The sequence below is a fragment of the Salmo salar genome, chromosome 03, assembly GCF_965601325.2.
Source record: "Salmo salar chromosome 03, fSalSal1, whole genome shotgun sequence".
NCBI lineage: Eukaryota > Metazoa > Chordata > Actinopteri > Salmoniformes > Salmonidae > Salmo > Salmo salar.
In genome coordinates, this window is record NC_138293.1 from 46,822,501 (window position 1) to 46,849,634 (window position 27,134).

The 27,134-nt window shown below is 45.0% G+C and overlaps 1 protein-coding gene across 1 annotated transcript in view; it reads left to right on the forward strand.

Moving 5' to 3' along the window:
• camsap2b (calmodulin regulated spectrin-associated protein family, member 2b) overlaps positions 1–27,134 on the forward strand; it is an 82,896-nt gene that overhangs the window by 44,060 nt on the left and 11,702 nt on the right. Inside the window, exons 5-17 of the mRNA XM_082973100.1 lie at positions 4,704–4,845; positions 10,794–10,933; positions 18,696–18,786; positions 18,940–19,027; positions 19,189–19,211; positions 19,347–19,707; positions 19,848–20,484; positions 20,876–21,010; positions 21,332–21,560; positions 21,805–21,985; positions 22,206–22,884; positions 24,085–24,221; positions 24,431–24,639. Of these exons, the coding sequence (XP_082829226.1) occupies positions 4,704–4,845; positions 10,794–10,933; positions 18,696–18,786; positions 18,940–19,027; positions 19,189–19,211; positions 19,347–19,707; positions 19,848–20,484; positions 20,876–21,010; positions 21,332–21,560; positions 21,805–21,985; positions 22,206–22,884; positions 24,085–24,221; positions 24,431–24,639 (3,052 nt within the window). The remainder of the gene's footprint in view (positions 1–4,703; positions 4,846–10,793; positions 10,934–18,695; positions 18,787–18,939; positions 19,028–19,188; positions 19,212–19,346; positions 19,708–19,847; positions 20,485–20,875; positions 21,011–21,331; positions 21,561–21,804; positions 21,986–22,205; positions 22,885–24,084; positions 24,222–24,430; positions 24,640–27,134) is intronic.

A 27,134-nucleotide genomic window follows, 5' to 3' on the forward strand; every position in this document is an offset into this window, starting at 1 on the left:
ACGTTACAGTATGCGAAGTACTGAAATTCACCAGGAAGAACTTTGTTTCTTAATGTTCTTTGAACTATTTGAGAACATTCCTAATGTCAAACCAATTGGAGAACATTCTTAGAACATGAACAAAATGTAAATTAAATGTAACTATGTTTTAACTTTTAGTAAACATTCTTTTAAAGGAATGAAATACAAAAAAAAGTATGTTTTTTTGTCAAGTTCCTTAAATGTGTTGAGAATGTTCCAAAGCCAAGCCACTATCAGTTCATTAGAGTTGCCTTTTTGTTCATTCTCCTGCCCATCCCCCAAAAAACTTAATGTGAAAAAGTCGATTTTCAGTCCGGGCCTGATATTCTAAGAGTTGATTTGGGTTGGGTCGGCCCGGGCTTATGGTTTGCGCAACATTGCAACCTATGTTTGAGGTCAACGCCTGGCCGTGGCTGTGTGAGAAGCGAGCCTGTATCTCTGAATGAGAATGAGATTCACTTTATATGATCCCTCTCCTTTTCCCTGCTCTGATAGACATGAGTCTGCAACTCTCATCTCTCCAGCGTTGCACTTGGTCATTTATTTCCTGATAGAATCATAGCTTTAGCACCCCTGATAAATTGAAATGAATTTGCTAAAGTTATAGAATAACTGCTGTCTGTTCAGAAAGAAATGAAGTCATTCCCAATAGCCTACTACACCATGAGAAGGCCTGTAATTTAGCCACGGACGATCAATAACTTGTTTTTTACAAAGCCTAGCTGTGGATTGTGTGCAGCCCAATAACAAGGCATAGCCTACAGTTGGGAACGTACTGCAAATCTGTCAGTGAACAGCATGCAGACAAAACAGGCCTTTCCCAATATTTCAAATACAATTGCGGGAAAACAAAGGTTGGAAAGCAAATGGCTCCTGCTGAAAAGTGAAGACTAATCTGTCTGCTGTAGGCTACCAAAATATTTTATCAACTTCCACATATTGTTTTACAATGTAAAACAAGAGAAAGATAGGCTTTTGGCACGAACGCATCGGCCATCACCGGCGAGTGATCTGCGCATCATTGGGTGAGTCGGTGAAACTGTAAAGCATTTGTAGGACTATAATTTCCTCCTCATATTGCAGCCTACAATATGTGTCTCCACAAGACACGGTCGTTTTATTGATCTCAGATGTTCAGTTTGTCAGTGTCAAAATAGCCTGTCATTTCGATCATTTGGGCGGTATTAAAGATTCTGCCAAAGTCTCCAGTCATGTAAAATGACAAAGAATTGCATGAAATGCGTTTATAAAAGGACACATTTTCCCCTGACCCTAGACTATTAAAAATGGTCCCCATGTGTGCGCGTTCTGGAAGCGCCTCTTACTGCTCTATGCAAATGCTATGATATGCATGCAGTGCTTTATTATAAAGGGGATTTTTATTTTATGCGTTCCGGTCCGTCAGAGCTCCACAGGTCACCCCGTCTGGCGCTCACTTTTTGTTCTGGCACCTCCCGAATTTACAAATGAACCACGGCTCACACCAAGCTCAAAGAAACATACGGTTCTCAGAACTTTGTGTTACCTGTGAACTTCCCTGTAAAAAATCATTTGACTTACCTGGCTAAATAAAGGGTAAACAAACAATACATTTCCTTTGACTGTTTCCTTTGGCAAATGTCGTAAGCATCTTGTGATCAGAGATTAACTCCGTTAAGCTGGGGCACTATTGAGAAGCCGCACAATTACATCAGGAGCTAAATCACATCACAACCTTTTATCAAAAAGTTACTAATCTGCCTATGATATAATAAGAGAGATCTTATCACACGCATGCACACACACACCGATACCTTCCTTCCCACACATACCATCCTTTTCAAAGTAAAAAATGAAGGGTGGCCTTGACGTGCATGTTAACCTCAGCCAGAGAAGAACTGTACGCTCCTAATAAGCTGCTGGAGCACATGCTCTGTCAGAACCTATCACTGCCTTTATCAGGGTCAACACAGACAGGGCTGTCGGTTCACTGGACAGGCCACACTGTAAAGAGGGGCTACGTCCCAAATGACACCCTTTTACCTACATAGAGCACTACTTTTGACCTGAGCCTTTATGAGCCCTGGTCAAAAGTAGTTGTCACGTCCTGACCAGTATAGGGGTTATTTGTTATTGTAGTTTGGTCAGGACGTGGCAGGGGGTGTTTGTTTAGAGTGTTTCGGGGTTTGTTGGGTTATGTTCTTATGTAAGAGGGGTGTTTGTTTTATGTGTTTCAGGGTTTGTAGTTAATGTTCTATGTTAGTATATTTCTATGTTCGTTCTAGTCTTTCTATTTCTATGTTTAGTTAATGGGGTTGACCTTCAATTGGAAGCAGTTGCTCCTCGTTGCTTCTAATTGAAGGTCCTATTTAAGAGGGGTGTTTTTTTTATGGGATTTTGTGGGTAGTTGTTCCTTGTTTAGTGTTTGTGCACCTGACAGGACTGTTTTGTTTTGTTCTTTTTTTGTATACGTATTTATTTGTTTCTCCTTCTTCAAAATAAAAAGAAGATGAGTATACATAGTCCCGCTGCGTTTTGGTCTGATCCTTATGACAACCGTGACAGTAGTGCAATAGATAGGGAATAGGGTGCTGTTTGGGAAGGACACGAGGCCGTTGATTTAGCGTCACAGCTTGAATGCAGACAACAATCCCTTTCTCAGACGAAAGCCTCAGACCGTCTCGATTTAAGGGCCATGTGTGTGACTGAAGAGTCTTTGAACTTGATCTGATGACAGAGCGTGTGTTGTGAAGCGATTGGGGGGGTACTCTTTCAGTTGTGACAAAGGAGACACTCACAGTAGCTGCTGGGTAATTTGATATTGAGTAGGATGCATAGGGAGTCTATCAGCTGCAGCTCCAAACCTCCCGTTGGTCTGGATGGAGAAGAGTCACTGTGACCACTGTGAGAAATTAATTGACACATGAACCAATGCAAAAAAAAAAAAATTAAGTCGAAAGACATAAAACATGCCCCACAGGATGATGTGTGTGGATACAGTAGACCTGAGCCTTCCTAGGCCTAATGACTCTCCCCTCTCTTCCTCTTGTTGGGATCATGTCCATTGTTATCTCAAGGCTCCAGACAAATGGTATTGGAGACTGGTACCTTTAAGTCCATCTATCAGCCTCTCCCCCAGACCCCCCCCCCCCCCCCCTCCTTCCCACAAACTCCCTAATCCCTTTCCCCTGGCCCCTTACCCCTACCCTATCCCACGTGCAGCCCTGTCTATCACCCCTACCCTCCAATGATGTTCTGCCCCCTTCCTTCCCTCTTACATCCCATGTTGTTTGTTAGAACGACTGTATAACATCTGTATATGGATGCTCATACTGCACCTCAATGCTAGTACAGCACAACCATATGTAAATAACCCACTATATCACACAAAATGCTAAAACACACACCAGACAAAACCCAACTCAACACCCAAAGCTCTCCTCTCTCTGTTTGAAAAATTTCACCACTCTTTCTTCTAGTAAAGTAATGGATGCCCGGCCTGTTCCTTTTATTAAAGGTCAGACTGGGAGCAGACAGGGGGACCAGTTGTTGTACTGGTGCGGCACCGGTGTGTTTTATAGGCTCTGAGAGAGACAAATCTACAACTATAACGTATTCCCTCTGTCAGAACAGCTTATTAAACTGTAAATCATCCCCCTGCCCTTATCCTTACCCAAATCATTAAGGGGGAAAGCACAATGTGACCCTGGATCAGATCAGCGAACCTAATCTTACCTCCATCCAGTCAACACTGCAGGACACCATAGTACAGGAGATTTATATTGGTTGGATACTGTAGCACAGTAGATGTATCAGGTCGTAACAGTTAATGTAGGAACATGAGACTAGTGTAAATCACTAGATGATATAGGGACATTCAGACTCAGTCACACCTTAGTGTAATTACAGTACACGAACTCCAAACCCAGTGGAAGTGTAGCCTTGGTGCTGTTTTTTGCATTCGACAACGATACAGGATCTTTGCCGTAGAGGACAATGTCAAGTAGCCTATAAAGATGGCGTTGGTCGATTCGTCAAAGTCTCCACAGTCTGTTTTCTTTGCATGCAGCGACACCACACTACCTGTTTAGTTGAGTCTGAACCCTCCGATGCTTGAATAACCCCAGACTAAACTACTCTATGAGGTGTGTGAGTCTGAACCCTCTGATGCTTGAATAACCCCAGACTAAACTACTCTATGAGGTGTGTGAGTCTGAACCCTCTGATGCTTGAATAACCCCAGACTAAACTACTCTATGAGGTGTGTGAGTCTGAACCCTCCGCTGCTTGAATAACCCCAGACTAAACTACTGTATGAGGTGTGTGAGTCTGAACCCTCCGATGCTTGAATAACCCCAAACTAAACTACTGTATGAGGTGTGTGAGTCTGAACCCTCCGATGCTTGAATAACCCCAGACTAAACTACTGTATGAGGTGTGTGAGTCTGAACCCTCCGATGCTTGAATAACCCCAGACTAAACTACTCTATGAGGTGTGTGTGTGTGTGTGTGTGTGTGTGTGTGTGTGTGTGTGTGTGTGTGTGTGTGTGTGTGTGTGTGTGTGTGTGTGTGTGTGTGTGTGTGTGTGTGTGTGTGTGGAGCCTATATATACATAGCCACACATACCTCTCCTTGCTCTGATTCCATAGATTAACTGTATATCACTGACCCGTAATCTCTCTCTGTTGTTGCCATGGCTGCAGGCGCGCTATAGGAGGGAGCATGCTAAGCAGAGGTCAGCTCCCTCCCTCCCCCTGGTGGACAATCTGCTAAAGGACAACACAGACGGCTGTGCCCTGGCCGCACTCATCCACTTCTACTGCCCAACGTCTGTCAGACTGGAAGGTACAAGAGGGTTATCATACCACGTCATACCTGTAGCCTTCTCTGGTTGGCCTACTTTATACTAATAGTTTACAGTAACAGCATCTGTTATAGCTCACACTCACTCAGAATGGTAAGTACATTAGGCTGCCGTTACACAAGTGATTGACCAGAATCTGATGAGCATAGGGGCCTTCATTCACAGCAAACTATATATTTTCTAGAAACATGGTAGCTACAAGGTTACATAATGCATACAACAACTGTTTAAGTATTACAGAGGGACTCTTTGGGCACAGAATCATCTTAGGGCTCAACAAATTATTGTAAGTGGAAAACATGACCAGTAGTATCAACAGCTATATTGTTTTAAACATTAGACATACAGTACCAGTCCAAAGTTTGGACACACCTACTTATTGCAGGGTTTTTCTTTATTTTGACTATTTTCTACATTGTATAATAATAGTGAAGACATCAAACTATGAAATTACACATATGGAATCATGTAGTAACCAAAAAAGTGTTGATGACAGATTTGCACACTCTTGGCATTCTCTCAACCAGCTTTGTGAGGTAGTCACCGGGAATGCATTTCAATTAACTGGTGTCCCTTGTTAAAAGTTAATTTGTGGAATTTCTTTCCTTCTTAATACGTTTGAGCCAGTTGTGTTGTGACAAGTTAGGGGTGGTATACAGAAGATAGCCCTATTTGGTAAATGACCAAGTCCATATTATGGCAAGAACAGCTCAAATAATCAAAGAGAAACAACAGTCCATCATTACTTTAAGACATGAAGGTCAGTCATTGCAGAACATTTCAAGAACTTTGAATGTTTCTTCAAGTGCAGTTGCAAAAACCATCAAGCGCTATGATGAAACTGGCTCTCATGAGGACCACCACAGGAAAGGAAGATGCAGAGTTACCTCTGCTGCAGAGGATAAGTTTATTAGAGTTACCAGCCTCAGATTGCAGCCCAAATAAATGCTTCACAGAGTTCAAGTAACAGGCTGTATCACATCCAGCCATGATTGGGAGTCCCATAGGGCGGCGCACAATTGGCCCAGCATCGTCCGGTTTTGGCCGGGGTAGGACGTCATTGTAAATAAGAATTTGTTCTTAACTGACTTGCCTAGTTAAATAAAGGTAAACCCCCCCCCCCCCCAAAAAAAAAAACTGACATCTCAACATCAACTGTTCAGAGGAGACTGCGTGAATCAGGCCTTACACCAGGAACGCACAATCCCTCCATCAGTGCTCAGACTGTCCGCAATAGGCTGAGAGAGGCTGGACTGAGGGCTTGTAAGCCTGTTGTAAGGCAGGTCCTCACCAGACGTCAACGGCAACCATGTCACTTATGGGCACAAACCCATCGTCGCTGGACCAGACAGGACTGGCAAAAAGTGCTCTTCACTGACGAGTCGCGGTTTTGTCTCACCGGGGGGATGGTCGGATTCGCATTTATCGTCAAAGGAATGAGCGTTATACTGAGGCCTGCACTCTGGAGCGGGATCGATTTGGAGGTGGAGGGTCCGTCATGGTCTGGGGCGGTGTGTCACAGCATCATCGGACTGAGCTTGTTGTCATTGCAGGCAATCTCAACGCTGTGCGTTACATGGAAGACATCCTCCTCCCTCATGTGGTACCCTTTCTGTAGGCTCATCCTGACATGACCCTCCAGCATGACAATGCCACCAGCCATTAGGCTCATTCTGTGCGTGATTTCCTGCAAGACAGAAATGTCATTGTTCTGCCATTGCCAGCGAAGAGCCCGGATCTCAATCTCATTGAGCACGTCTGGGACCTGTTGAATCGGAGGGTGAGGGCTACGGCCTTTCCCCCCAGAAATGTCCGGGAACTTGCAGGTGCCTTGGTGGAAGAGTGGGGTAACATCTCACAGCAACAACTGGCAAATCTAGTGCAGTCCATGAGGAGGAAATGCACTGCAGTACTTAATGCAGCTGTTGGCAACACCAGATACTGACTGTTACTTTTTTGACCCCCCCTTTGTTCAGGGACACATTATTATATTTCTCTTAGTCACATGTCTGTGGAACTTGTTCAGTTTATGTCTCAGTTGTTGAATCTTTTTATGTTCATACAAATATTTACACGTTAAGTTTGCTGAAAATAAACGCAGTTGACAGTGAGAGGACGTTTCTTTTTTTGCTGAGTTTATAAATGTATGGACGAGCAATGTCAGAGCGGCATAGACTAAGATGCAGTAGAATAGTATAGAATATAGTATATAGATATTGGATGAGTAATGCAAGATATGTAAACATTATTAAAGTGTTAGTGTTCCATTTATTAATGTGGCCAATGAATTCAAGTCTGTGCATATTGGCAGTAGCCTCTCTGTGCTAGTGATGGCTATTTAACAGTCTGATGGACTTGAGATAGAAGCTGTTTTTCAGTCTCTCGGTCCCAGCTTTGATGCACCTGTACTGTCCCAGCTTTGATGCATCTGTGGTTGTTGTCCTTGATGATCTATTTGGCCTTCCGGTGACATCGGGTGCTGTAGGTGTCCTGGAGAGCAGAGAGTTTGCCCCCGGTGATGCGTTGTGCAGACTGCACCACCCTCTGGTGAGCCCTGCGGTTGTGGGTGGTGCAGTTGCCGTACCAGGCTGTGATACAGCCCGACAGGATGCACTCAATTGTGCATTTGTAAAAGTCTGTGTGGGTTTTAGGTGACAAGCCAAATTTCTTCAGCCTCCATTTCAGTTTGTCAGTGATGTGTACGCCGAGGAACTTAAAACTTTCCACCTTCTCCACCGCTGTCCCGTCGATGTGGATAGGCGGTGCTCCCTCTGCTGTTTCCTGAAGTCCACGATCATCTCCTTTGTTTTGTTGACGTTGAGTGAGAGGTTATTTTCCTCGGACCACACTCCCAGAGCCCTCACCTCCTCCCTGTAGGCTGTCTCATCGTTGTTGGTAATCAAGCCTACTACTGTGTCGTCTGCAAAGGGTGGCTACTTTGAAGAATCTAAATCTAAATTAATGTAAATGTGTTCATTTGTTTAACTCTTTTTGGGTTACTACATGATTCCATATGTGTTATTTCATAGTTTTGATGTCATCACTGTTCAAACTTTTGACTGGTACTGTAAATACAACTGAACAGTGATTTTCCCGACAGTTTGACCTCCCGATCCGTTCTGAGACAATGACCCCTGACCCTGATATGACTCCAACTGATAGGAATACCCCTTATCACCATGACTGCAGTCTAACAGACTAGCTTAGACTAGCTACAACACAGAATAGTTAACACACACACACACACAGAGACAGAATAGCCTCTTACATCTAGACGTTCCGCTAGCGGAACACCTGCTCCAATATCCAATGATAGGCGTGGCGCGAATTACAAATTCCTCAAAAATACAAAAACTTCAATTTTTCAAACATATGACTATTTTACAGCATTTTAAAGACAAGACTCTCCTTTATCTAACCACACTGTCCGATTTCAAAAAGGCTTTACAGCGAAAGCAAAACATTAGATTATGTCAGCAGAGTACCCAGCCAGAAATAATCAGACACCCATTTTTCAAGCTAGCATATAATGTCACAAAAAACAGAACGACAGCTAAATGCAGCACTAACCTTTGATGATCTTCATCAGATGACATTTTTACATTTACATTTTAGTCCTTTAGCAGACGCTCTTATCCAGAGCAACTTACAGTAGTGAATGCATACATTTCATACATTTTTTTTCTGTGCTGGCCCCCCGTGGGAATCAAACCCACAACCCTGGTGTTGCAAACACCATGCTCTACCAACTGAGCTATAGGGAAGGACGCCTAGGACATTATGTTATACAATACATGCATGTTTTGTTCAATCAAGTTCATATTTATATCAAAAACCAGCTTTTTACATTAGCATGTGACGTTCAGAACTAGCATTCCCACCGAACACTTCCGGTGAATTTACTAAATTACTCACGATAAACGTTCACAAAAAACATAACAATTATTTTAAGAATTATAGATACAGAACTCCTTTGTGCAATCAAGGTGTCCGATTTTAAAATAGCTTTTCGGTGAAAGCACATTTTGCAATATTCTGTGTAGATAGCTATTTTGACACCCACCAAGTTTAGCCCTGACCAAACTCCGATTTACTATTAGAAAAGTTTGATTACCTTTGGTGTTCTTCGTCAGAATGCACTCCCAGGACTTCTACTTCAATAACAAATGTTGGTTTGGTTCAAAATAATCCATAGTTATATCCAAATAGCGGCGTTTTGTTCGTGCGTTCAAGACACTATCCAAGGGTGACAAAGGGTCACGCGCACGACGCATTTCGTGACAAAAAAAATCTAAATATTCCATTACCGTACTTCGAAGCATGTCAACCGCTGTTTAAAATCAATTTTTATGCCATTTTTCTCGTAAAAAAGCGATAATATTCCGACCGGGAGTGGTGGTTTTCATTCACAGTCGAAAGAATAAAAACATGGAGTCAACTCGTGCACGAGCCTGAGTCTCATAGTACTGTGACCGGCCACTATCCAAACGCGCTACTGTTTTTCAGCCAGAGCCTGCAAAGCCACGATTCAGCTTTTTGCCGCCTTCTGAGAGCCCATGGGAGCCGTAGGAAGTGTCACGTAACAGCAGAGATCCCCTGTATTGGATAGAGATAATCAAGAAGGCCAAGAAATGGTCAGACAGGGTACTTCCTGTACAGAATCTTCTCAGGTTTTGGCCTGCCAAATGAGTTCTGTTATACTCACAGACACCATTCAAACAGTTTTAGAAACTTTGGAGTGTTTTCTATCCAAAGCTAATAATTATATGCATATTCTAGTTTCTGGGCAGGAGTAATAATCAGATTAAATCGGGTACGTTTTTTATCCGGCGAAAATACTGCCCCCTAGCCATAACAGGTTATCCACTATCCTGCCCAGTAGGTATGATATGAAAAAATGCTGTTGGAAAGAAGATTAGCCCCTAGTGATGAAGTCAATGTTTACAATTTCATCAATACTGTCCAAAGGGTCCATAAGGTTCAGGTTTATTCAATGACATATGTTATTCAATGGTAACGGCGTCAATAGAAGACACCAAGGGTTGTGGTTTTTGAATCCTGCTGGGGCTACCCATACGTAAAAAAATATATGCACACATGACTGTAAGTCTCTTTGGATAAAAGTGTCTGCTAAACGGCATATATTATTATTAAATGATTAAACCTGAGGGATTTACATAACATGAGAGAGAGAAGGAGTCTGTTGAGACAGTACCCAGTGATCCAGCCTCCACCCACTGTTCTAAAAATGCCCCAGGGCCAGGCTAAAATGTGATTGGTCAGTAATGTGACGGCAGCACAGTCCTCTAGACAGAGGACAACCGTTGACTGTTATTTTTTTAAAGATAAACATTGCCGCTCCCCTTCTGTGAGTGCCCAGTCATATATAGATGTCTCTGTGTGCTAGAATGGGATACTGTAAAGAAGGATTGGATAGTGAAGGAATATTCTAGAACACGGCAATTTTTAACAGTACATGTGACCCAGCTGTGACAATCGTTTCATTCATTTCCATTTCAATGAAAGCTCCATTTGGCTCCCATTGTGGAAATGCTGTACTTCCTGCAGAATCTGGTAAACTGATGACATCACTGTCCAATCCTTCTTCAGCTCGTTCTAGTCTGCGTGGGCTCTCCCCATAATGACATCACCATCTCTGTTCCTCTGTGTACTCTCCCCTGCCTTCAAGCCTTGCCTTCTCTGACCATTATTCTGGCCAAACACTACAAATAATACTAAGTATTTTATAAAAGGAACATTTATAATAAAATAACAACCATAAAAAGAAATCAAAAATCTGACCAGTGCGCCTAAAAAACAGAAAAGCCATTGATGCACAGCTGAAGCTTTTCAAATCCATGCGAATCCAACCCCTGAAGACAGAAACACTAACCCCGCCCCATGCTCTCTCCTCTCCCCGCCCCTCCAGATATCTGTCTGAAGGAGACCATGTCGCTGGCTGACAGTCTGTACAACCTGCAGCTGGTGCAGGAGTTCTGTAGGGACAACCTCAACCACTGCTGCCACTTCTCCCTGGAGGACATGCTCTATGCCCACTCTTCCATCAAGGTAGGACCATGGGGAACAGAAGGGGGGCTGGGGGGGCTAATGGGGGGGACAGGGTAGGGGTATGGGGGAATAGGAAGGGAGGGAGGCTGTGGGCGACAGGGGAAGAGGTCTGGGAGGACAGGGATGGAGGCTGTGGGGGACAGGGGAATAGGTCTGGGGGGACATGGAGGCTGTGTGGGACAGGGGTCTGGGGGACAGGAGGGGAGGCTGGGGGGACATGGGAGGGGCCAAGACTTGGTTAGTTGGGTAGGGAGGGAAATGGGGTGTTGACATTGGAGGTAAAGTATACAGTTGAAGTCGGAAGTTAACATACACTTAGGTTGGGGTCATTAAAACTCGTTTTTCAACCACTTCACAAATGTCTTGTTAACAAACTATAGTTTTGGCAAGTTGGTTAGGACATCTACTTTGTTCATGATACAATAATTTTTTCCAACAATTGTTTACAGACAAATTATTTCACTTATAATTCACTGTATCACAATTCTAGTGGGTCAGAAGTTTACATACACTAAGTTGACTGTGCCTTTAAACAGCTTGGAAAATTATGTCATGGCTTTAGAGGCTTCTGATAGGCTAATTGGCATCATTTGAGTCAACTGGAGGTGTACCTGTGAATGTATTTCAAGGCCTACCTTCAAACTCAGTGCCTCCTTGCTTGACATCATGGGAAAATCAAAAGAAATCAGCCAAGACCTCAGAAAGAAAATTGTAGACCTCCACAAGTCTGGTTCATCCTTGGGAGCAATTTCCAAACGCCTGCAGGTACCACGTTCATCTGTACAAACAATAGTACGCAAGTATAAACACCATGGGACCACGCAGCCGTCATACCGCTCAGGAACGAGACAAGTTCTGTCTCCTAGAGATGAACGTACTTTGGTGCGAAAAGTGCAAATCAATCCCAGAACAACAGCAACGGACCTTGTGAAGATGCTGGAGGAAACAAGTACAAAAGTATCTATATCCACAGTAAAATGAGTCCTATATCGACATAACCTGAAAGGCTGTTCAGCAAGGAAGAAGCCACTGCTCCAAAACCTCCATAAAAAAGCCAGACTACGGTTTGCAACTGCACATGGGGACAAAGATCGTACTTTTTGGAGAAATGTCCTCTGGTCTGATTAAACAAAAATAGAACTGTTTGGCAATAATGACCATCATTATTTTTGGAGGAAAAATATGGATGCTTGCAAGGCGAAGAACACCATCCCAACTGTGAAGCACGGGGGTGGCAGCATCATGTTGTGGGGGTGCTTTGCTGCAGGAGGGACTGGTGCACTTCACAAAATAGATGGCATCATGAGGGAGGAAAATTATGTGGATATATTGAAGCAACATCTCAAGACATCAGTCAGGAAGTTAAAGCTTGGTCGCAAATGGCTCTTCCAAATGGACAATGACCCCAGGCATACTTCAAAGTGGTGGCAAAATGGCTTAAGGACAACAAAGTCAAGGTATTGGAGTTGCCATCACAAAGCCCTGACCTCAAGCCTATAGAAAATTTGTGGGCAGAACTGAAGAAGTGTGTGCGAACAAGGAGGCCTACAAAAATGACTAAGTTGCACCAGCTCTGTCAGGAGGAATGGGCCAAAATTCACCCAACTTATTGTGGGAAGCTTGTGGAAGGCTACCCAAAACATTTGACCAAAGTTAAACAATTTAAAGGCAATGCTACCAAATACTAATTGAGTGTATGTAAACTTCTGACCCACTGGGAATGTGATGAAAGAAATAAAAGCTAAAATAAATAATTCTCTCTACTATTATTCTGACACTTCACATTCTTAAAATGAAGTGGTGATCTTAACTGACCTAAGACAGGGAATTTTTACTAGGATTAAATGTCAGGAATTGTGAAAAACTGAGTTTAAATGTATTTGGCTAAGGTTTATGTAAACTTCCGACTTCAACTGTATATTTACACTGAGTGTACAAAGCATTAAGAACAGCTTCTTAATATTGAGTTGCACCCCCTATTATTTTGCTCTCAGAACAGCCTCAATTCGTCTGGAATAGACTTTACAAGGTGTCGACAGCATTCCACAGGGATGTTGGCCCATGTTGACTCCAATGCTTCCCACAGTTGTGTCAAGTTGGCTGCATGTCCTTTGGGTGGTGGTGGACCATTCTTGATACACACAGGAAACTGTTGAGCATGAAAAACCCAGCAGCGTTACAGCTCTTGACACAAACCGGTGCGCCTGGCACCTATTACCATACCCCGTTCAAAGGCACTTAAATATTTTGTCTTGCCCATTCACCCTCTGAATGGCACACATACACAATCCATGTCTCAATTGTCTCAAGGCTTAAAAATCCTTCTTTAACCTGTCTCCTCCCCTTCATCTACACTGATTGAAGTGGATTTAACAAGTGACATCAATAAGGGATCATAGCTTATTTTCGAATGGGGTAATGATGCATAGGGGGGCATAAGAGGACAGGGAGGGTAGATGTTTTAAATTACTTTTTGGCAAGAATGACTCACGAAGAGGATATTAGTCATTGGTGTTCAACCGGTGTGCCTTGAGGAACTCTCAGGTGTGTGAAAATCATTAGCAAAGGAAAGTCTGATTAGGATTTATTTCTAAATATATGGCTCTGGGCTTAGCTATGCCACAGCCTCTGGTACTGTATGGCTCTGGGATTAGCTATACCACAGACTCTGGTACTGTATGGCTCTGGGCTTAGCTGTACCACAGACTCTGGTACTGTATGGCTCTGGGCTTAGGTATGCCACAGCCTCTGGTACTGTATGGCTCTGGGCTTAGCTATACCACAGCCTCTGGTACTGTATAGCTCTGGGCTTAACTATGCCACAGCCTCTGGTACTGTATGGCTCTGGGCTTAGCTATACCACAGCCTCTGGTACTGTATGGCTCTGGGCTTAGCTATACCACAGACTCTGGTACTGTATGGCTCTGGTACTGTATGGCTCTGGTACTGTATGGCTCTGGGCTTAGCTATACCACAGCCTCTGGTACTGTATGGCTCTGGGCTTAGCTGTACCACAGACTGGTACTGTATGGCTCTGGTCTTAGCTATACCACAGCCTCTGGTACTGTATGGCTCTGGGCTTAGCTATACCACAGCGTCTGGTACTGTATGGCTCTGGGCTTAGCTATACCACAGACTCTGGTACTGTATGGCTCTGGTCTTAGCTATTCCACAGACTCTGGTACTGTATGGCTCTGGTCTTAGCTATACCACAGACTCTGCCATAGAAACAAACGGAGCATGGCTTTGTGTCTGTGGTTGTACCTTTACAAGGCAGAAAACCTTGTCTGTAGCCCAAAGCGTTCAAAACTAAAGACCAAATTTACCGGAGCTACATTTTCTTCTTTCTGGTGCAGATTTGCGGGACGCTTTTAAAGGGGTACACCCAAATTAGTAAAACTGAAAATATTTCAAATAAACCCTATTTAATCTAATAGAAAATAGATGGTTTTCATTATGGATCAGATGAGATGGCGGCCATTGCCACTAAATAAATGAATAGGGAAATTGTCGATGTGCTTCATTTTATATCCCATCAAGGTGTGCCACGGTTCAAAAAAGGTTGTGAACCACTGTATTAGTGTACTGTACTCTATGTGGGTAGAGGAGATTTGGGTGTGCGTTTTTGTGTAGGAGGGTCAAATGAAAGTATGAGTCACTGTGTGTGTGTGTGTGTGTGTGTGTGTGTGTGTGTGTGTGTGTGTGTGTGTGTGTGTGTGTGTGTGTGTGTGTGTGTGTGTGTGTGTGTGTGTGTGTGTGTGTGTGTGTGTGGGTGTGTGGGGGGGGGGGGGGGGGGTTATTCCCGAACAGAAGGGCCAAAATGGGCCAAAGTCTCCCCCTCAGACAAACAGAGGCTGCTTAGAGAGAAGTGTCATGCTACTTTGTCTGTGCCTGCCTCTCCCTGCCTCTCTTGTTCTGTTGTTTTTCCATTTTCTATCAAAGGAAGACAGAACTGTCAGTAAAGAACTGTTGATTATTTATGTGCTACAAAGAATACTGAATGGGTTCTGATTTACTAATCATACATACAGAATTGATCACTTAACTGAGATGCTTTCAGTGTGAGGCAGGACAAAACAGATAGAAAACCATGTAATCTGGCTATAGACCCCCAGAATGCATAGCATGTAGTATAGGACAGTGGGGGCTGCTGACGGGAGGACAGCTCATAATAATGGCTGGAATGGAGTCAATGGAGTGGTATCAAACGCCTGGTTTCCATGTGGTTGATAACATTCCACTGACTCCATTCCAGCCATTATTAAGAGCTTTCCTCACCTCAGCAGCCTCCACTGGTATAGGAACATTAGTCAGAATCAATTAGGATTCTGTCTTTTCCATAGACTGCTTGTTGCTTGTGTGTGTGTGTGTGTGTGTGTGTGTGTGTGTGTGTGTGTGTGTGTGTGGTGTGTGTGTGTGTATGTGTGTGTGTGTGTGTGTGTGTGTGTGTGGGGGGGGGGGGGGGGGGGGGGGGGGGGTTATTCCCGAACAGAAGGGCCAAAATGGGCCAAAGTCTCCCCCTCAGACAAACAGAGGCTGCTTAGAGAGAAGTGTCATGCTACTTTGTCTGTGCCTGCCTCTCCCTGCCTCTCTTGTTCTGTTGTTTTTCCATTTTCTATCAAAGGAAGACAGAACTGTCAGTAAAGAACTGTTGATTATTTATGTGCTACAAAGAATACTGAATGGGTTCTGATTTACTAATCATACATACAGAATTGATCACTTAACTGAGATGCTTTCAGTGTGAGGCAGGACAAAACAGATAGAAAACCATGTAATCTGGCTATAGACCCCCAGAATGCATAGCATGTAGTATAGGACAGTGGGGGCTGCTGACGGGAGGACAGCTCATAATAATGGCTGGAATGGAGTCAATGGAGTGGTATCAAACGCCTGGTTTCCATGTGGTTGATAACATTCCACTGACTCCATTCCAGCCATTATTAAGAGCTTTCCTCACCTCAGCAGCCTCCACTGGTATAGGAACATTAGTCAGAATCAATTAGGATTCTGTCTTTTCCATAGACTGCTTGTTGCTTGTGTGTGTGTGTGTGTGTGTGTGTGTGTGTGTGTGTGTGTGTGTGTGTGTGTGTGTGTGGTGTGTGTGTGTGTGTGTGTGTGTGTGTGTGTGTGTGTGTGTGTGTGTACCAACCTCTTATTGAGTGATACAAACACAACCAAGGGGGTGCACAGGGTCCTTTCAGGTCTAACACACAGACACACACACACACCATGCACTGCTGGGTGTGTATAGAGTTGAAACAGTGCTACAAGTCAGTGTCTCAGACAGGGACAGAGAGTGAGAGAACGGCTCCTGAAGAGCAGCCAAAAGCTGGCAGAGCCAACTCCCATCTGGCCAAACCTCCAGAACCCCTAACCAACCAGCCACAGTGTGTGTGTGGGCGTGTGTGAAAAGGGACACTGTTCACACCCGTTATTTGTGGAGGAGTGTGTTCTAGACTCAAAACTCCACTTGATGTCCAAGAACTATAACAATACAAAGAGAATATCCAAGCAACCATGTTTTGGAATCTAAAGTCCAGTCTTAGTTTTGTGGTCAATGGAGATGCTCTTTTCCGTAGAGAGAGAGAAGCCCAGTCAAAATATGTGGTTTAAAAGGCTCTCTACAAGTGAATGACTCTTCTATGGAGATCTCCAAAGTCTGTTTTTACCATTAAATCATAAAAAGCATAAAATCATATTTGGGTTACACTCTATGGGGTGTGTATTGCACACTAAACTATACCAGATGGTATTTAGTCAGTTCTTCCACTACCCACTAGAAGTTGAGGTAAACATAGCTATATGAGGCTGCCAATAACGCACGCACGCACACACACACACACACACACACACACACACACACACACACACACACACAAGGCAGCTCAGAGGCAGCTTTACCTGCTATCCCTGGCCTCAGTCACAGTGCCTTCAGAAAGTATTCACACCCCTTGACTTGTTTCACATTTTGTTGTGTTACAGCCTGAATTCAAAGTTGATTAAATCATCAAAAAAAATATCTCACCCATCTACACACAGTACCCCATAATGACAAAGTGAAATAATGTTTTTAGAAATTATAGCAAATTTATTGAAAATGAAATACAGAACAATCTAATTTACATAAGTATTCACACCCCTGAGTCAATAGATGTTAGAATCACATTTTGGCAGCAATTACAGCTGTGAGTCTTTCTGGGTAAATCTCAAATATTTGCCCATAAATTCCTCAAGCTTTGTCAAGTTGGTTGTTGATCATTGCTTGACAGCCATTTTGAAGACTTGCCATAGATTTTCAAGACGATTTAAGTCAAAACTGACTAGACCACTCAGGGACATTCAATGTCATCTTGGTAAGCAACTCCAGTGTGAATTTGGCCTTGTGCTTTAGGTTATTGTCTTGCTGAAAGGTGAATTAGTTTTGCTGAAAGGTGAATTAATCTCCCAGTGTCTGGTGGAAAGCAGACTGAACAAGGTTTTCCTCTAGGATTTTGTCTGTGCTTAGCCCCCTTCCATTTCATTTTTATCCTGAAAATATGAAGAGTGGTACTCGGTAATGTGTTGTATTGGATTTGCCCAAAACAAATTGTATTCAGGACAAAAAGTTAATTGCTTTTCCACATTTTTTGCAGGATTCCTTTAGTGCCTTGTTGCAAACAGGATTCATGTTTTGTAATATTTGTGTTCTGTACAGGCTTCCTTCTTTTCACTCTGTCAATTGGGTTAGTATTGTGGAGTAACTACAATGTTGCTGAGCCATCCTCAGTTTTCTTCTACCACAGCCATTAAACTCTGTAACTGTTTTAAAGTCACCATTGGCCTCATGGTGAATCCCTGAGCAGTTTCCTTCCTCTGAGTTAGGAAGGATACCTGTAAGAATTTGTTCTTAACTGACTTGCTACATCTTTGTAGTGACTGGGTGTATTGATACAACATTCAAAGTGTAGTTAATAACTTCACCATACTCAAAGGAATATTCTATGTCTGCAAAGGAACATTCTATGTTTTTTTTTATCTACCAGTAGGTGCCCTTCTTTGGCGAGGCATTGGAAAACCTCCCTGGGCTTTGTGAATGAATCTGTATTTGAAATTCACCGCTAGACTGAGGGACCTTACAGATAATTGTATGTGTGGAGTACAGAGATGAGATAGTCATTCACAAATCATGTTAAACACTATTATTGCACACAGAGTGAGTCCATGCTACTTATTATGTGACTTGTTAAGCACATTTGTACTCATTAACGTATTTAGGCTCACCATAACAAATGGGTTGAATACTTATTGACTCAAGACCTTTCAGATTTTAATATCATTTGCAAACATTTCTAAAATCCTAATTCCACTTTGACATGATGGGCTATTGTGTGTAGGCTAGTGACACAAAATCTACATTTAATCCATTTTAAATTCAGGCTGTAGTACAGCAAAGTGTGGAAAAAGTCAAGGGGTATGAATACTTTATGAAGGCACTGTATTTTGCTTCCTATGTGTCTTAACAGAGGCACCTTGTGGACAAATGTAGGTATCTGGTTGTATTACATTTTCTTTGCCCTTCTCTAGCTTATGTGTGTGTTTTGCCCTGTTGCAGAATAACTACCTTGTGTTTATGCTGTGTTTTGCCCTGTTGCAGAATAACTACCTGGTGTTTATGCTGTGTTTTGCCCTGTTGCAGAATAACTACCTGGTGTTTATGCTGTGTTTTGCCCTGTTGCAGAATAACTACCTGGTGTTTATGCTGTGTTTTGCCCTGTTGCAGAATAACTACCTGGTGTTTATGGCAGAGCTGTTCTGGTGGTTTGAAGTGGTCAAGCCTTCGTTTGTACAGCCCAGAGTCTTTGACCCACAAGGTAAGCCAAAAAGGGTGATGCTGAAGATGATGATGGGATAATGAAGATAATCAACTGCATTGACATAGTATATTTCAGTTTCACCAGAATTCAGACCACGTCAACTACCTTTATTGACTTGAGTATCCTGACTGATTGGTGTTTGTTTGTCAGCCTGGGATCTAGCCCCGTCAGCAAGGGCTATGGCTCCTATCTGTAGCCCAGCCAAGCAGGACTTTGGAGACAGCCCAGAAGACAAAAGGTATGATTTAATATTGAGTGGACAAATGTAATAACCTGGAGTTATTTAATGTTCCCTTATTGAACAAGCTTGGGAAAGGTCGAGCGTATTCAACTTGGCAGTTACAGAAGGTGTGATTTTGAGCTTTAGCGTAATTATCTCTCTCGCTCTCTCTCTCTCAGGCATCAACCAGACTCTGCTTCAGGTAAGAACACAGGAACTACCCCTTTTCTCAGAATCACAAACACTTATCTGTCAGAAGACTCTGAACTACTATTGGTTCTCCTTGATTTAGTCTCTGTGCGTGTGGAACTAACCTTTTTTTCCCTGTTTCGGGCAGGTGTGATAAAGAGGACGGCATCCATGAACTATGTGGACGGCTGTGTGGGGACGTGGCCTAAGGAAAGACGGTCTAGGGGCATCTCCTTTGAGATTCCTTTGGACGGGGATCCTAACGTCCCTCCCTGTTGGGGTCCCTCACTCCGGGGCCGCTCTGCCAGCACCGAGGGCCTGGGGGGGTTCAAAGTTCACCACGCACCCCAGGGGGACATGAGGCGCCACCTCTCCTTTCAGCCGGTCAGCGTCAACGGCCCTAGCAGCACCGCAGGACACATAACTGAGGAGGACTACAACAGGGACTCACCAAACTCCAAAAAAGCACTGGGGCGCGGGCAGACTCAGCCACACAAGAACCGGAACAGGTACTTATGATGGCTCTGACGGTAGGACATCCGAGTTGTGTGTACAAGGGATACATATGCTGAATAGAAATATGTTACTAACTGTTAGTTTCTTCTGATAAAAGTGTTTAATAAATTATCATACCGGTCTGTCAATCTAGATATTCCAATGGTGTTGTCAAAGAGAACGGCAATGGCGGCAGCGGCCCCGTCAGCCCGTCGAGCCCCCCTAGCATCGAGGAGGCTCTGAAGATCATCCACGACACAGAGAGGCCCCACGGCAGTCTGGGGCCCGGGGCCAACGGCTTCTTCCTCCACGATGGAGCTGAACCTTCAGACCCAGGTGACGACCCTGATGACTACCCAGGATCGGCTAAAGCCCGGGCAGACGAGGCCGACCCCTACTCAGCCTCTACGGAGGAAGTAGACACAGGGATCCACGTGAGGTCGGAGGACATCCAGGAGAGTTTGGACGAGGACAATTCTTCCCTCAGGGACTACTCTGATATGGATCCTGACTATGAGGCTATGACCCGATCCTGTCCCTTACCAGAGGGGAATGGAGAGAGGGGGGTGAGGAGCAGCCCATACCCCAGCTCGGTGTCCCCAGCCCCTCTGTCTCATGCTCCCAGCCCTGCCTCGTCCTCGGGTGGTTTTGGCGGCGGACTGGTTCGCATGACCAGCTTCGCTGAGCAGAAGTTCCGTAAGCTGGAGGGGCAGAGCAGTGGAGGGACCACCCCCGAGAGCGCTGAACTCTACGTTCCCAATACGCCCCCCACACGAACTGCCACGCTCGAGGTCAGTAGAGAAACTCTACCTCTCTTTCTCTGTCACTATGTTAATGTCTCTAGGACTATCTCTCTCTCTATGTTAATGTCTCTTGGACTCTCGCTCTCTCTCTCTCTCCTCTCTCTCCATTGATCTATTTCTCTGTCGCTCTTTCAACTCTTTTTGGTCCTACTCCGCATTTCTCTTTTGCTTTTTCTCGTACCTCTCGCCCTTCTCTCTCTCTCTCTCTCTCTCTCTCTCTCTCTCTCTCTCTCTCTCTCTCTCTCTCTCTCTCTCTCTCTCTCTCTCTCTCTCTCTCTCTCTCTCTCTCTCTCTCTCTCTCTCTCTCTCTCTCTCTCTCTCTCTCTCTCTCTCTCTCTCTCTCTCTCCTCTCTCTCTCTCTCTCTCTCTCTCAGATCGACAGCCCCACCCACCCAGCCAGACCCCGGCCACGCCCTCTCCCAGAGATCACACCCACCTGTTGCCGTCAGAGATGGTGCACCTGAAGATGAAGCTGGAGGAGAAACGCAGAGCCATCGAGGCCCAGAAGAAGAAGGTATAGGCTCAATAATAACGCTTCAGAGAGTAACGCTTCAGAGAGTTTCTCGTCTTTGGCCGCGTCTCAAACGGCACCCTATTCCCTATTTCCATAGGGCTCTAGTCAGAAGTAGTGCACTATGTAGGGAATTGGGTGCCATGTCAGACGCACCCTCAATGTACAATCCAAAAAAAGAGCAGTCCAGTCAAATTATGCCAGCTAGTAATCAAACCTAATCAAACAAATCATTTGCACCATCATCTTGTTGGATAATTTGGTATGTTCATTGGTTCCCCAAAAAAATTGCAGAAATAATAAGACATTTTTTCTCTGTTACAGGTTGAGGCAGCGTTCACCCGGCATCGTCAGAAGATGGGCCGGACAGCCTTCCTCAACGTGGTGCGAAGGAAAGGGGTGACCCCCTCCCCCACCAGCCCCATCCCTGGGGGCCACGACCTGGACAAGCCCTCCCCAGATCGCTTCTTCACCCCTTCGGAAAGCCTGGGCCAGGCGGAGAGGTGCAAGCCCGATGGAGCCGCTCCCAAGTCCCCCTGCGAGGAGGGTGCAGGTAGTCACCACTATAGCTTCTGATAAAACCAACCTTTGTTTTCTACTTTTGGTTTCCTACTTTCTGGAGCAAATAGCCTGGTCCCAGCTCTGTTTTTGCTACGTTGCCAGCGTTGGCTTGACAAGACAGCACAAAATGATAGAGGGCCAGGCTAGGGAGCACGTGTACTGTTTTATGTGTAGTGTTTTCTGCACGTGTAATAGCCACCTTATGGACGAGAGGTGTCTGCTGTGTCATTCTCCAGGTGTCGGGCTTGGAGAGGTGGACCTGGGAGAGTACACTCGCTCCATCGAGAGGCTGAACACGTCCCTGGGGTTCCTGCAGACGGAGATGCAGCGGCTGGCCCAGCAGCAGGACAGGATCATGGCCATGAGAGAACAGCAACAGGCCTGGGTCATACCTCCTCCAGCGCCCTCACCACACAGGTATGGTCATCAATATCACATAAGTGGTACCCAAGACTGGCATGAGAATTGATAATGCGGACTAAAAATAGGTGCGTATAATATCGGATGAAGTTAAGATATTTCACCTAAAACCATTTATCATCATACTATTATCCCTAATTTAGGGTGATAAAAGCAGTTGTCGCAATACTATTATTGCGTAGTTAGTTATCATTGCAAATGTAAACTCTCCCTACAGGCAGCTCCGGGAGCTCCGCAGCAGCAGTGTAACTGGCCGGGGGTCCGTGGGGTCCTTGTCCCCAATCTTGTCCTCTGCAGGTGGTTCCCCCTGCACCGCCCACCGTTCCCCCGGCGGCCTCAAGCGCCGACCGGCCTCCTTCCATGCCAGCACCCCTCACACCCCACGCACCCCACGCCCCACCGAGCTCAAGGTAACCCCCTTTAGACGGATGCTCAACACCCCCACGTCCGTGGACAGTCTGCCCAGGCTGAGACGCTTCTCACCCAGCCAAACCCAGGTCACCTCCTTTGCCTACCTGGGACACGATGAAGGACCTGGAGCCACGGAGGGCATGGAGAGAGGGGCCACAGGGGGAACAGAGGAGCCCCAAAACCAAACCCAACCACCTGAGACCGAGGTAGCGGGGGCGGGGATAAGGAGTGTCGGCGCTCGTCCCTCCTCGCCCACTACAGAGCCAGCCAAAGACAGAGAGAAGGAGAGGAAGGAGAGGAGAGATGGAGGGAAAACGGAGAAGTTGGCAGAGGTGCTGTCTCAGCCAGTGAGAGACCTGATGGAGGTGCCGCTGTCGTTGCTGAAGCCTTTGGATGGACAGGGTCTAGAGACAAGTGGAGAGGGGGAGAACAGAGGAGAGCTGTACGGAGAGGACCAGAAAATGTGCTGTGGGTTCTTCTTCAAGGTAACAATGGGCTACACTGTACATTTCAGAATTGTGAGAGGACGGTACAAGTACTGTATGTAGCATGTTACGACAATGGGTTCATTGATCCATAGGTACTGTAACAGCAACACATGAACTATGCAAAGACTCATAAATTATGACTTCAAATGGGTCTTGGACAGTAATTGTGTGTACTGTATCTAGGATAAAGGGTGAGACAGCTCACATACTAATGCTAGAACAGTAGACTAATGAGCCATGCTAGGAGAATGGAGCCAGCAGAGCTACTGTAATGCCACTACAGAAGGGATAGCTAACAGTGTATTTGCTGGAACATACTATCAACTTCAACAGACACAAATGTTATTATCCCAGTCCAAAAATATCTGGAAATGAAGCCAACACTGTACAACATGCTCTTCGACTGATTAAAATGGGTCATATACACTGATTATACCTAACATTAGGAACACCTTCCTAATATTGTGTCGGAAGCGTTCCACGGGGCTGCTGGCCCATGTTGACTCCAATGCAGAGTGGTGTCAAGTTGGCTGGATGTCCTTTGGGTGGTGGACCATTCTTCATACACACGGGAAACTGTTGAGTGTGGAAAACTCAGCAGCGTAGAAGTTCTTGACACAAACCGGTGCGCCTGGCACCTACTACCGTACCCCGTTCAAAGACACATTTTTTTGTCTTGCCCATTCACCCTCTGAATACACAATCCATGTCTCAATTGTCACAAGCCTTAAAAATCATTCTTTAACCTGTCTCCTGCCCTTCATCTACACTGACTGAAGTGGATTTAAAAAGTGACATCAATAAGGGATAATAGCTTTCACCTGGATTCACCTGGTCAGTCTGTGTCATGGTAAGAGCAGGTGTTCTTAATGTTTTGTATACTCATCTGCCATGAATTCCCTCTGACATACATTTGACCAATCAGAGCTGAGAATGAGTGTTGATCTTTCAAGTGAGAGGATGTGACAGTGCTGTCTGATCTCATTTTGTCTCTGGCGCTACAAATAACCTAAGTTCCGCAAACTAGCCTTTATGTTGGCACCAAACGTTCCATGACAACAAGATTACAATTTCACAATCTAAGCAGAATGTTGATGTCATCGTGGCAGCCATTCAAATTCTAAACGTCAAGAACACAGTTTGCCAACCTATTTATATATATATATCTGACTCCGTCTCCACCCCACACCCCTCCAGGACGATGGGAAGGGAGAGGAGGATATGGCGGTGAAGAGGGCTGCTCTGCTGGAGAAGAGGGTGAGGAGAGAGAAGGAGACGCAGGAGAAGAAACAGCAGCAGGAGCTGGAGCAGGAGCAGAAGAAGGAGGAAGCACGGTCAGTCTGGACCTCAAGGGCCCTGTACCTTTTCCACTGTTATGCTTGGTCTGAAAACTACCATTAGGGGCGAATCCTTACTCCCACTTCAAAGTTAGTCATGCATTGTTGTCAATGGGTGACTAAGTGGAAATGTGCCTGTTAGTAACTTCTCTTTAATTGGGTAATAAGTATTGAAGCTTCTCGTCTCTTCTGTCCCTCTTCCCTAGGCTGAAAGCAGAGGAGGAGCAGCAGAAGCGAGAGGACGACAAGCAGAGGAAAGATTACATAAAGAACGAGTACATGAGGAGGAAGCATTTGAAGCAGGTGGAGGATATGGATGTCAGGCCCCGCCATGGAAGTCTCAAAAAGAAGCCCCGCCCCAAATCCATGCACAGGGACGTCATGGAGTCACCCAAGCCACCCGCCAGAGCCACAGGTAACACACACTCTTAGACACACACGCATACATACAAATGCATACACACTCACACACACACACACACACACTACACATGCTCATGTTACACATACAGTGAGGGAAAAAAGTATTTGATCCCCTGCTGATTTTGTACGTTTGCCCACTGACAAAGAAATGATCAGTCTTTCATTTTAATGGTAGGTTTATTTGAACAGTGAGAGACAGAATAACAACAATAAAATCCAGAAAAACGCATGTCAAAAATGTTATAAATTGATTTGCATTTTAATGAGGGAAATAAGTATTTGACCCCTCTGCAAAACATGACTTAGTACTTGGTGGCAAAACCCTTGTTGGCAATCACAGAGGTCAGACGTTTCTTGTAGTTGGCCACCAGGTTTGCACACATCTCAGGAGGAATTTTGTCCCCCTCCACTTTGCAGATCTTCTCCAAGTCATTAAGGTTTCGAGGCTGACGTTTGGCAACTCGAACCTTCAGCTCCCTCCACCAGATTTTCTATGGGATTAAGGTCTAGAGACTGGCTAGGCTACTCCAGGACCTTAATGTGCTTCTTCTTGAGCCACTCCTTTGTTGCCTTGGCCGTGTATTTTGGGTCATTGTCATGCTGGAATACCCATCCACGACCCATTTTCAATGCCCTGACTGAGGGAAGGAGGTTCGTCCCTTTGAGCGGTGTTTCCACCTCCAGGTTTGACGGTGGGGATGGTGTTCTTGGGGTCATAGGCAGCATTCCTCCTCCTCCAAACACGTTGAGTTGATGACAAAGAGCTCCATTTTGGTCTCATCTGACCACAACACTTTCACCCAGTTGTCCTCTGAATCATTCAGATGTTCATTCGCAAACTTCAGACGAGCATGTATATGTGCTTTCTTGAGCAGGGTGACCTTGCGGGTGCTGCAGGATTTCCCTCCTTCACGGCGTAGTGTGTTACCAATTGTTTTCTTGGTGACTATGGTCCCAGCTGCCTTGAGATCATTGACACGATCCTCCCGTGTAGTTCTGGGCTGATTCCTCACCGTTCTCATGATCATTGCAACTCCACAAGGTGAGATCTTGCATGGAGCCCCAGGCCGAGGGAGATTGACAGTTCTTTTGTGTTTCTTCCATTTGCAAATAATCGCACCAACTGTTGTCAACTTCTCACCAAGCTGCTTGGCGATGGTCTTGTAGCCCATTCCAGCCTTGTGTAGGTCTACAATCTTGTCCCTGACATCCTTGGAGAGCTCTTTGGTCTTGGCCATGGTGGAGAGTTTGGAATCTGACTGATTGCTTCTGTGGACAGGTGTCTTTTATACAGGTAACAAGCTGAGATTAGGAGCACTCCCTTTAAGAGTGTGCTCCTAATCTCAGCTCGTTACCTGTATAAAAGACACCTGGGAACCAGAAATCTTTCTAATTGAGAGGGGGTGAAATACTTATTTCCCTCATTAAAATGCAAATCAATTTATAACGTTTTTGACATGCGTTTTTTTCAGTTTTTTTGTTGTTGTTGTTATTCTGTCTCTCACTGTTCAAATAAACCTACCATTAAAATTAAAGACTGATAATTTCTTTGTCAGTGGGCAAAGGTACAAAATCAGCAGGGGATCAAATACTTTTTTCCCTCATTGTATATCAGTGGAGGCTGCTGAGGGGAGGACGGCTCATGATAATGGCTGGAGCGGAGCGAATGGAATGGCATCAAACACATGGAAACCATGTGTTGGATGTTGTTGATACCATTCTACTATTCCGCTCCAGACATTATCACGAGCCCGTCCTCCCCAATTAAGGTGCCACAAACCTCCTGTGACACAAACTCAGCAAAAAAGAAACATCCTCTCACTGTCAACTGCGTTTATTTACAGCAAATATTTGTATGAACATAACAAGATTCAACAACTGAGACATAAACTGAACAAGTTCCACAGACATGTGACTAACAGAAATGTAATAATGTGTCCCTGAACAAAGGGGGGTGAAAATCTAAAGTAACAGTCAGTATCTGGTGTGGCCAACAGCTGCATTAAGTACTGCAGTGCATCTCCTCCTCATGGACTGCACTAGATTTGCCAGTTCTTCCTTTGAGATGTTACCCCACTCTTCCACCAAGGCACCTGCAAGTTTGAATGGCCCTAGCCCTCACCCTCCGATCCAACAGGTCCCAGACGTGCTCAATTAGATTGAGATCCGGGCTCTTCTCTGGCCATGGAAGAACACTGACATTCCTGTCTTGCAGGAAATCACACACAGAACGAGCAGTATGGCTGGTGGCATTGTCATGCTGGAGGGTCATGTCAGGATGAGCCTGCAGGAAGGGTACCACATGAGGGAGGAGGATGTCTTCCCTGTAACGCACAGCGTTGAGATTGCCTGCAATGACAACAAGCTCAGTCCGATGATGCTGTGACACACCGCCCCAGACCATGACCGACCCTCCACCTCCAAATTGATCCCGCTCCAGAGTACAGGCCTTGGTGTAACTCTCATTCCTTTGACGATAAACGCGAA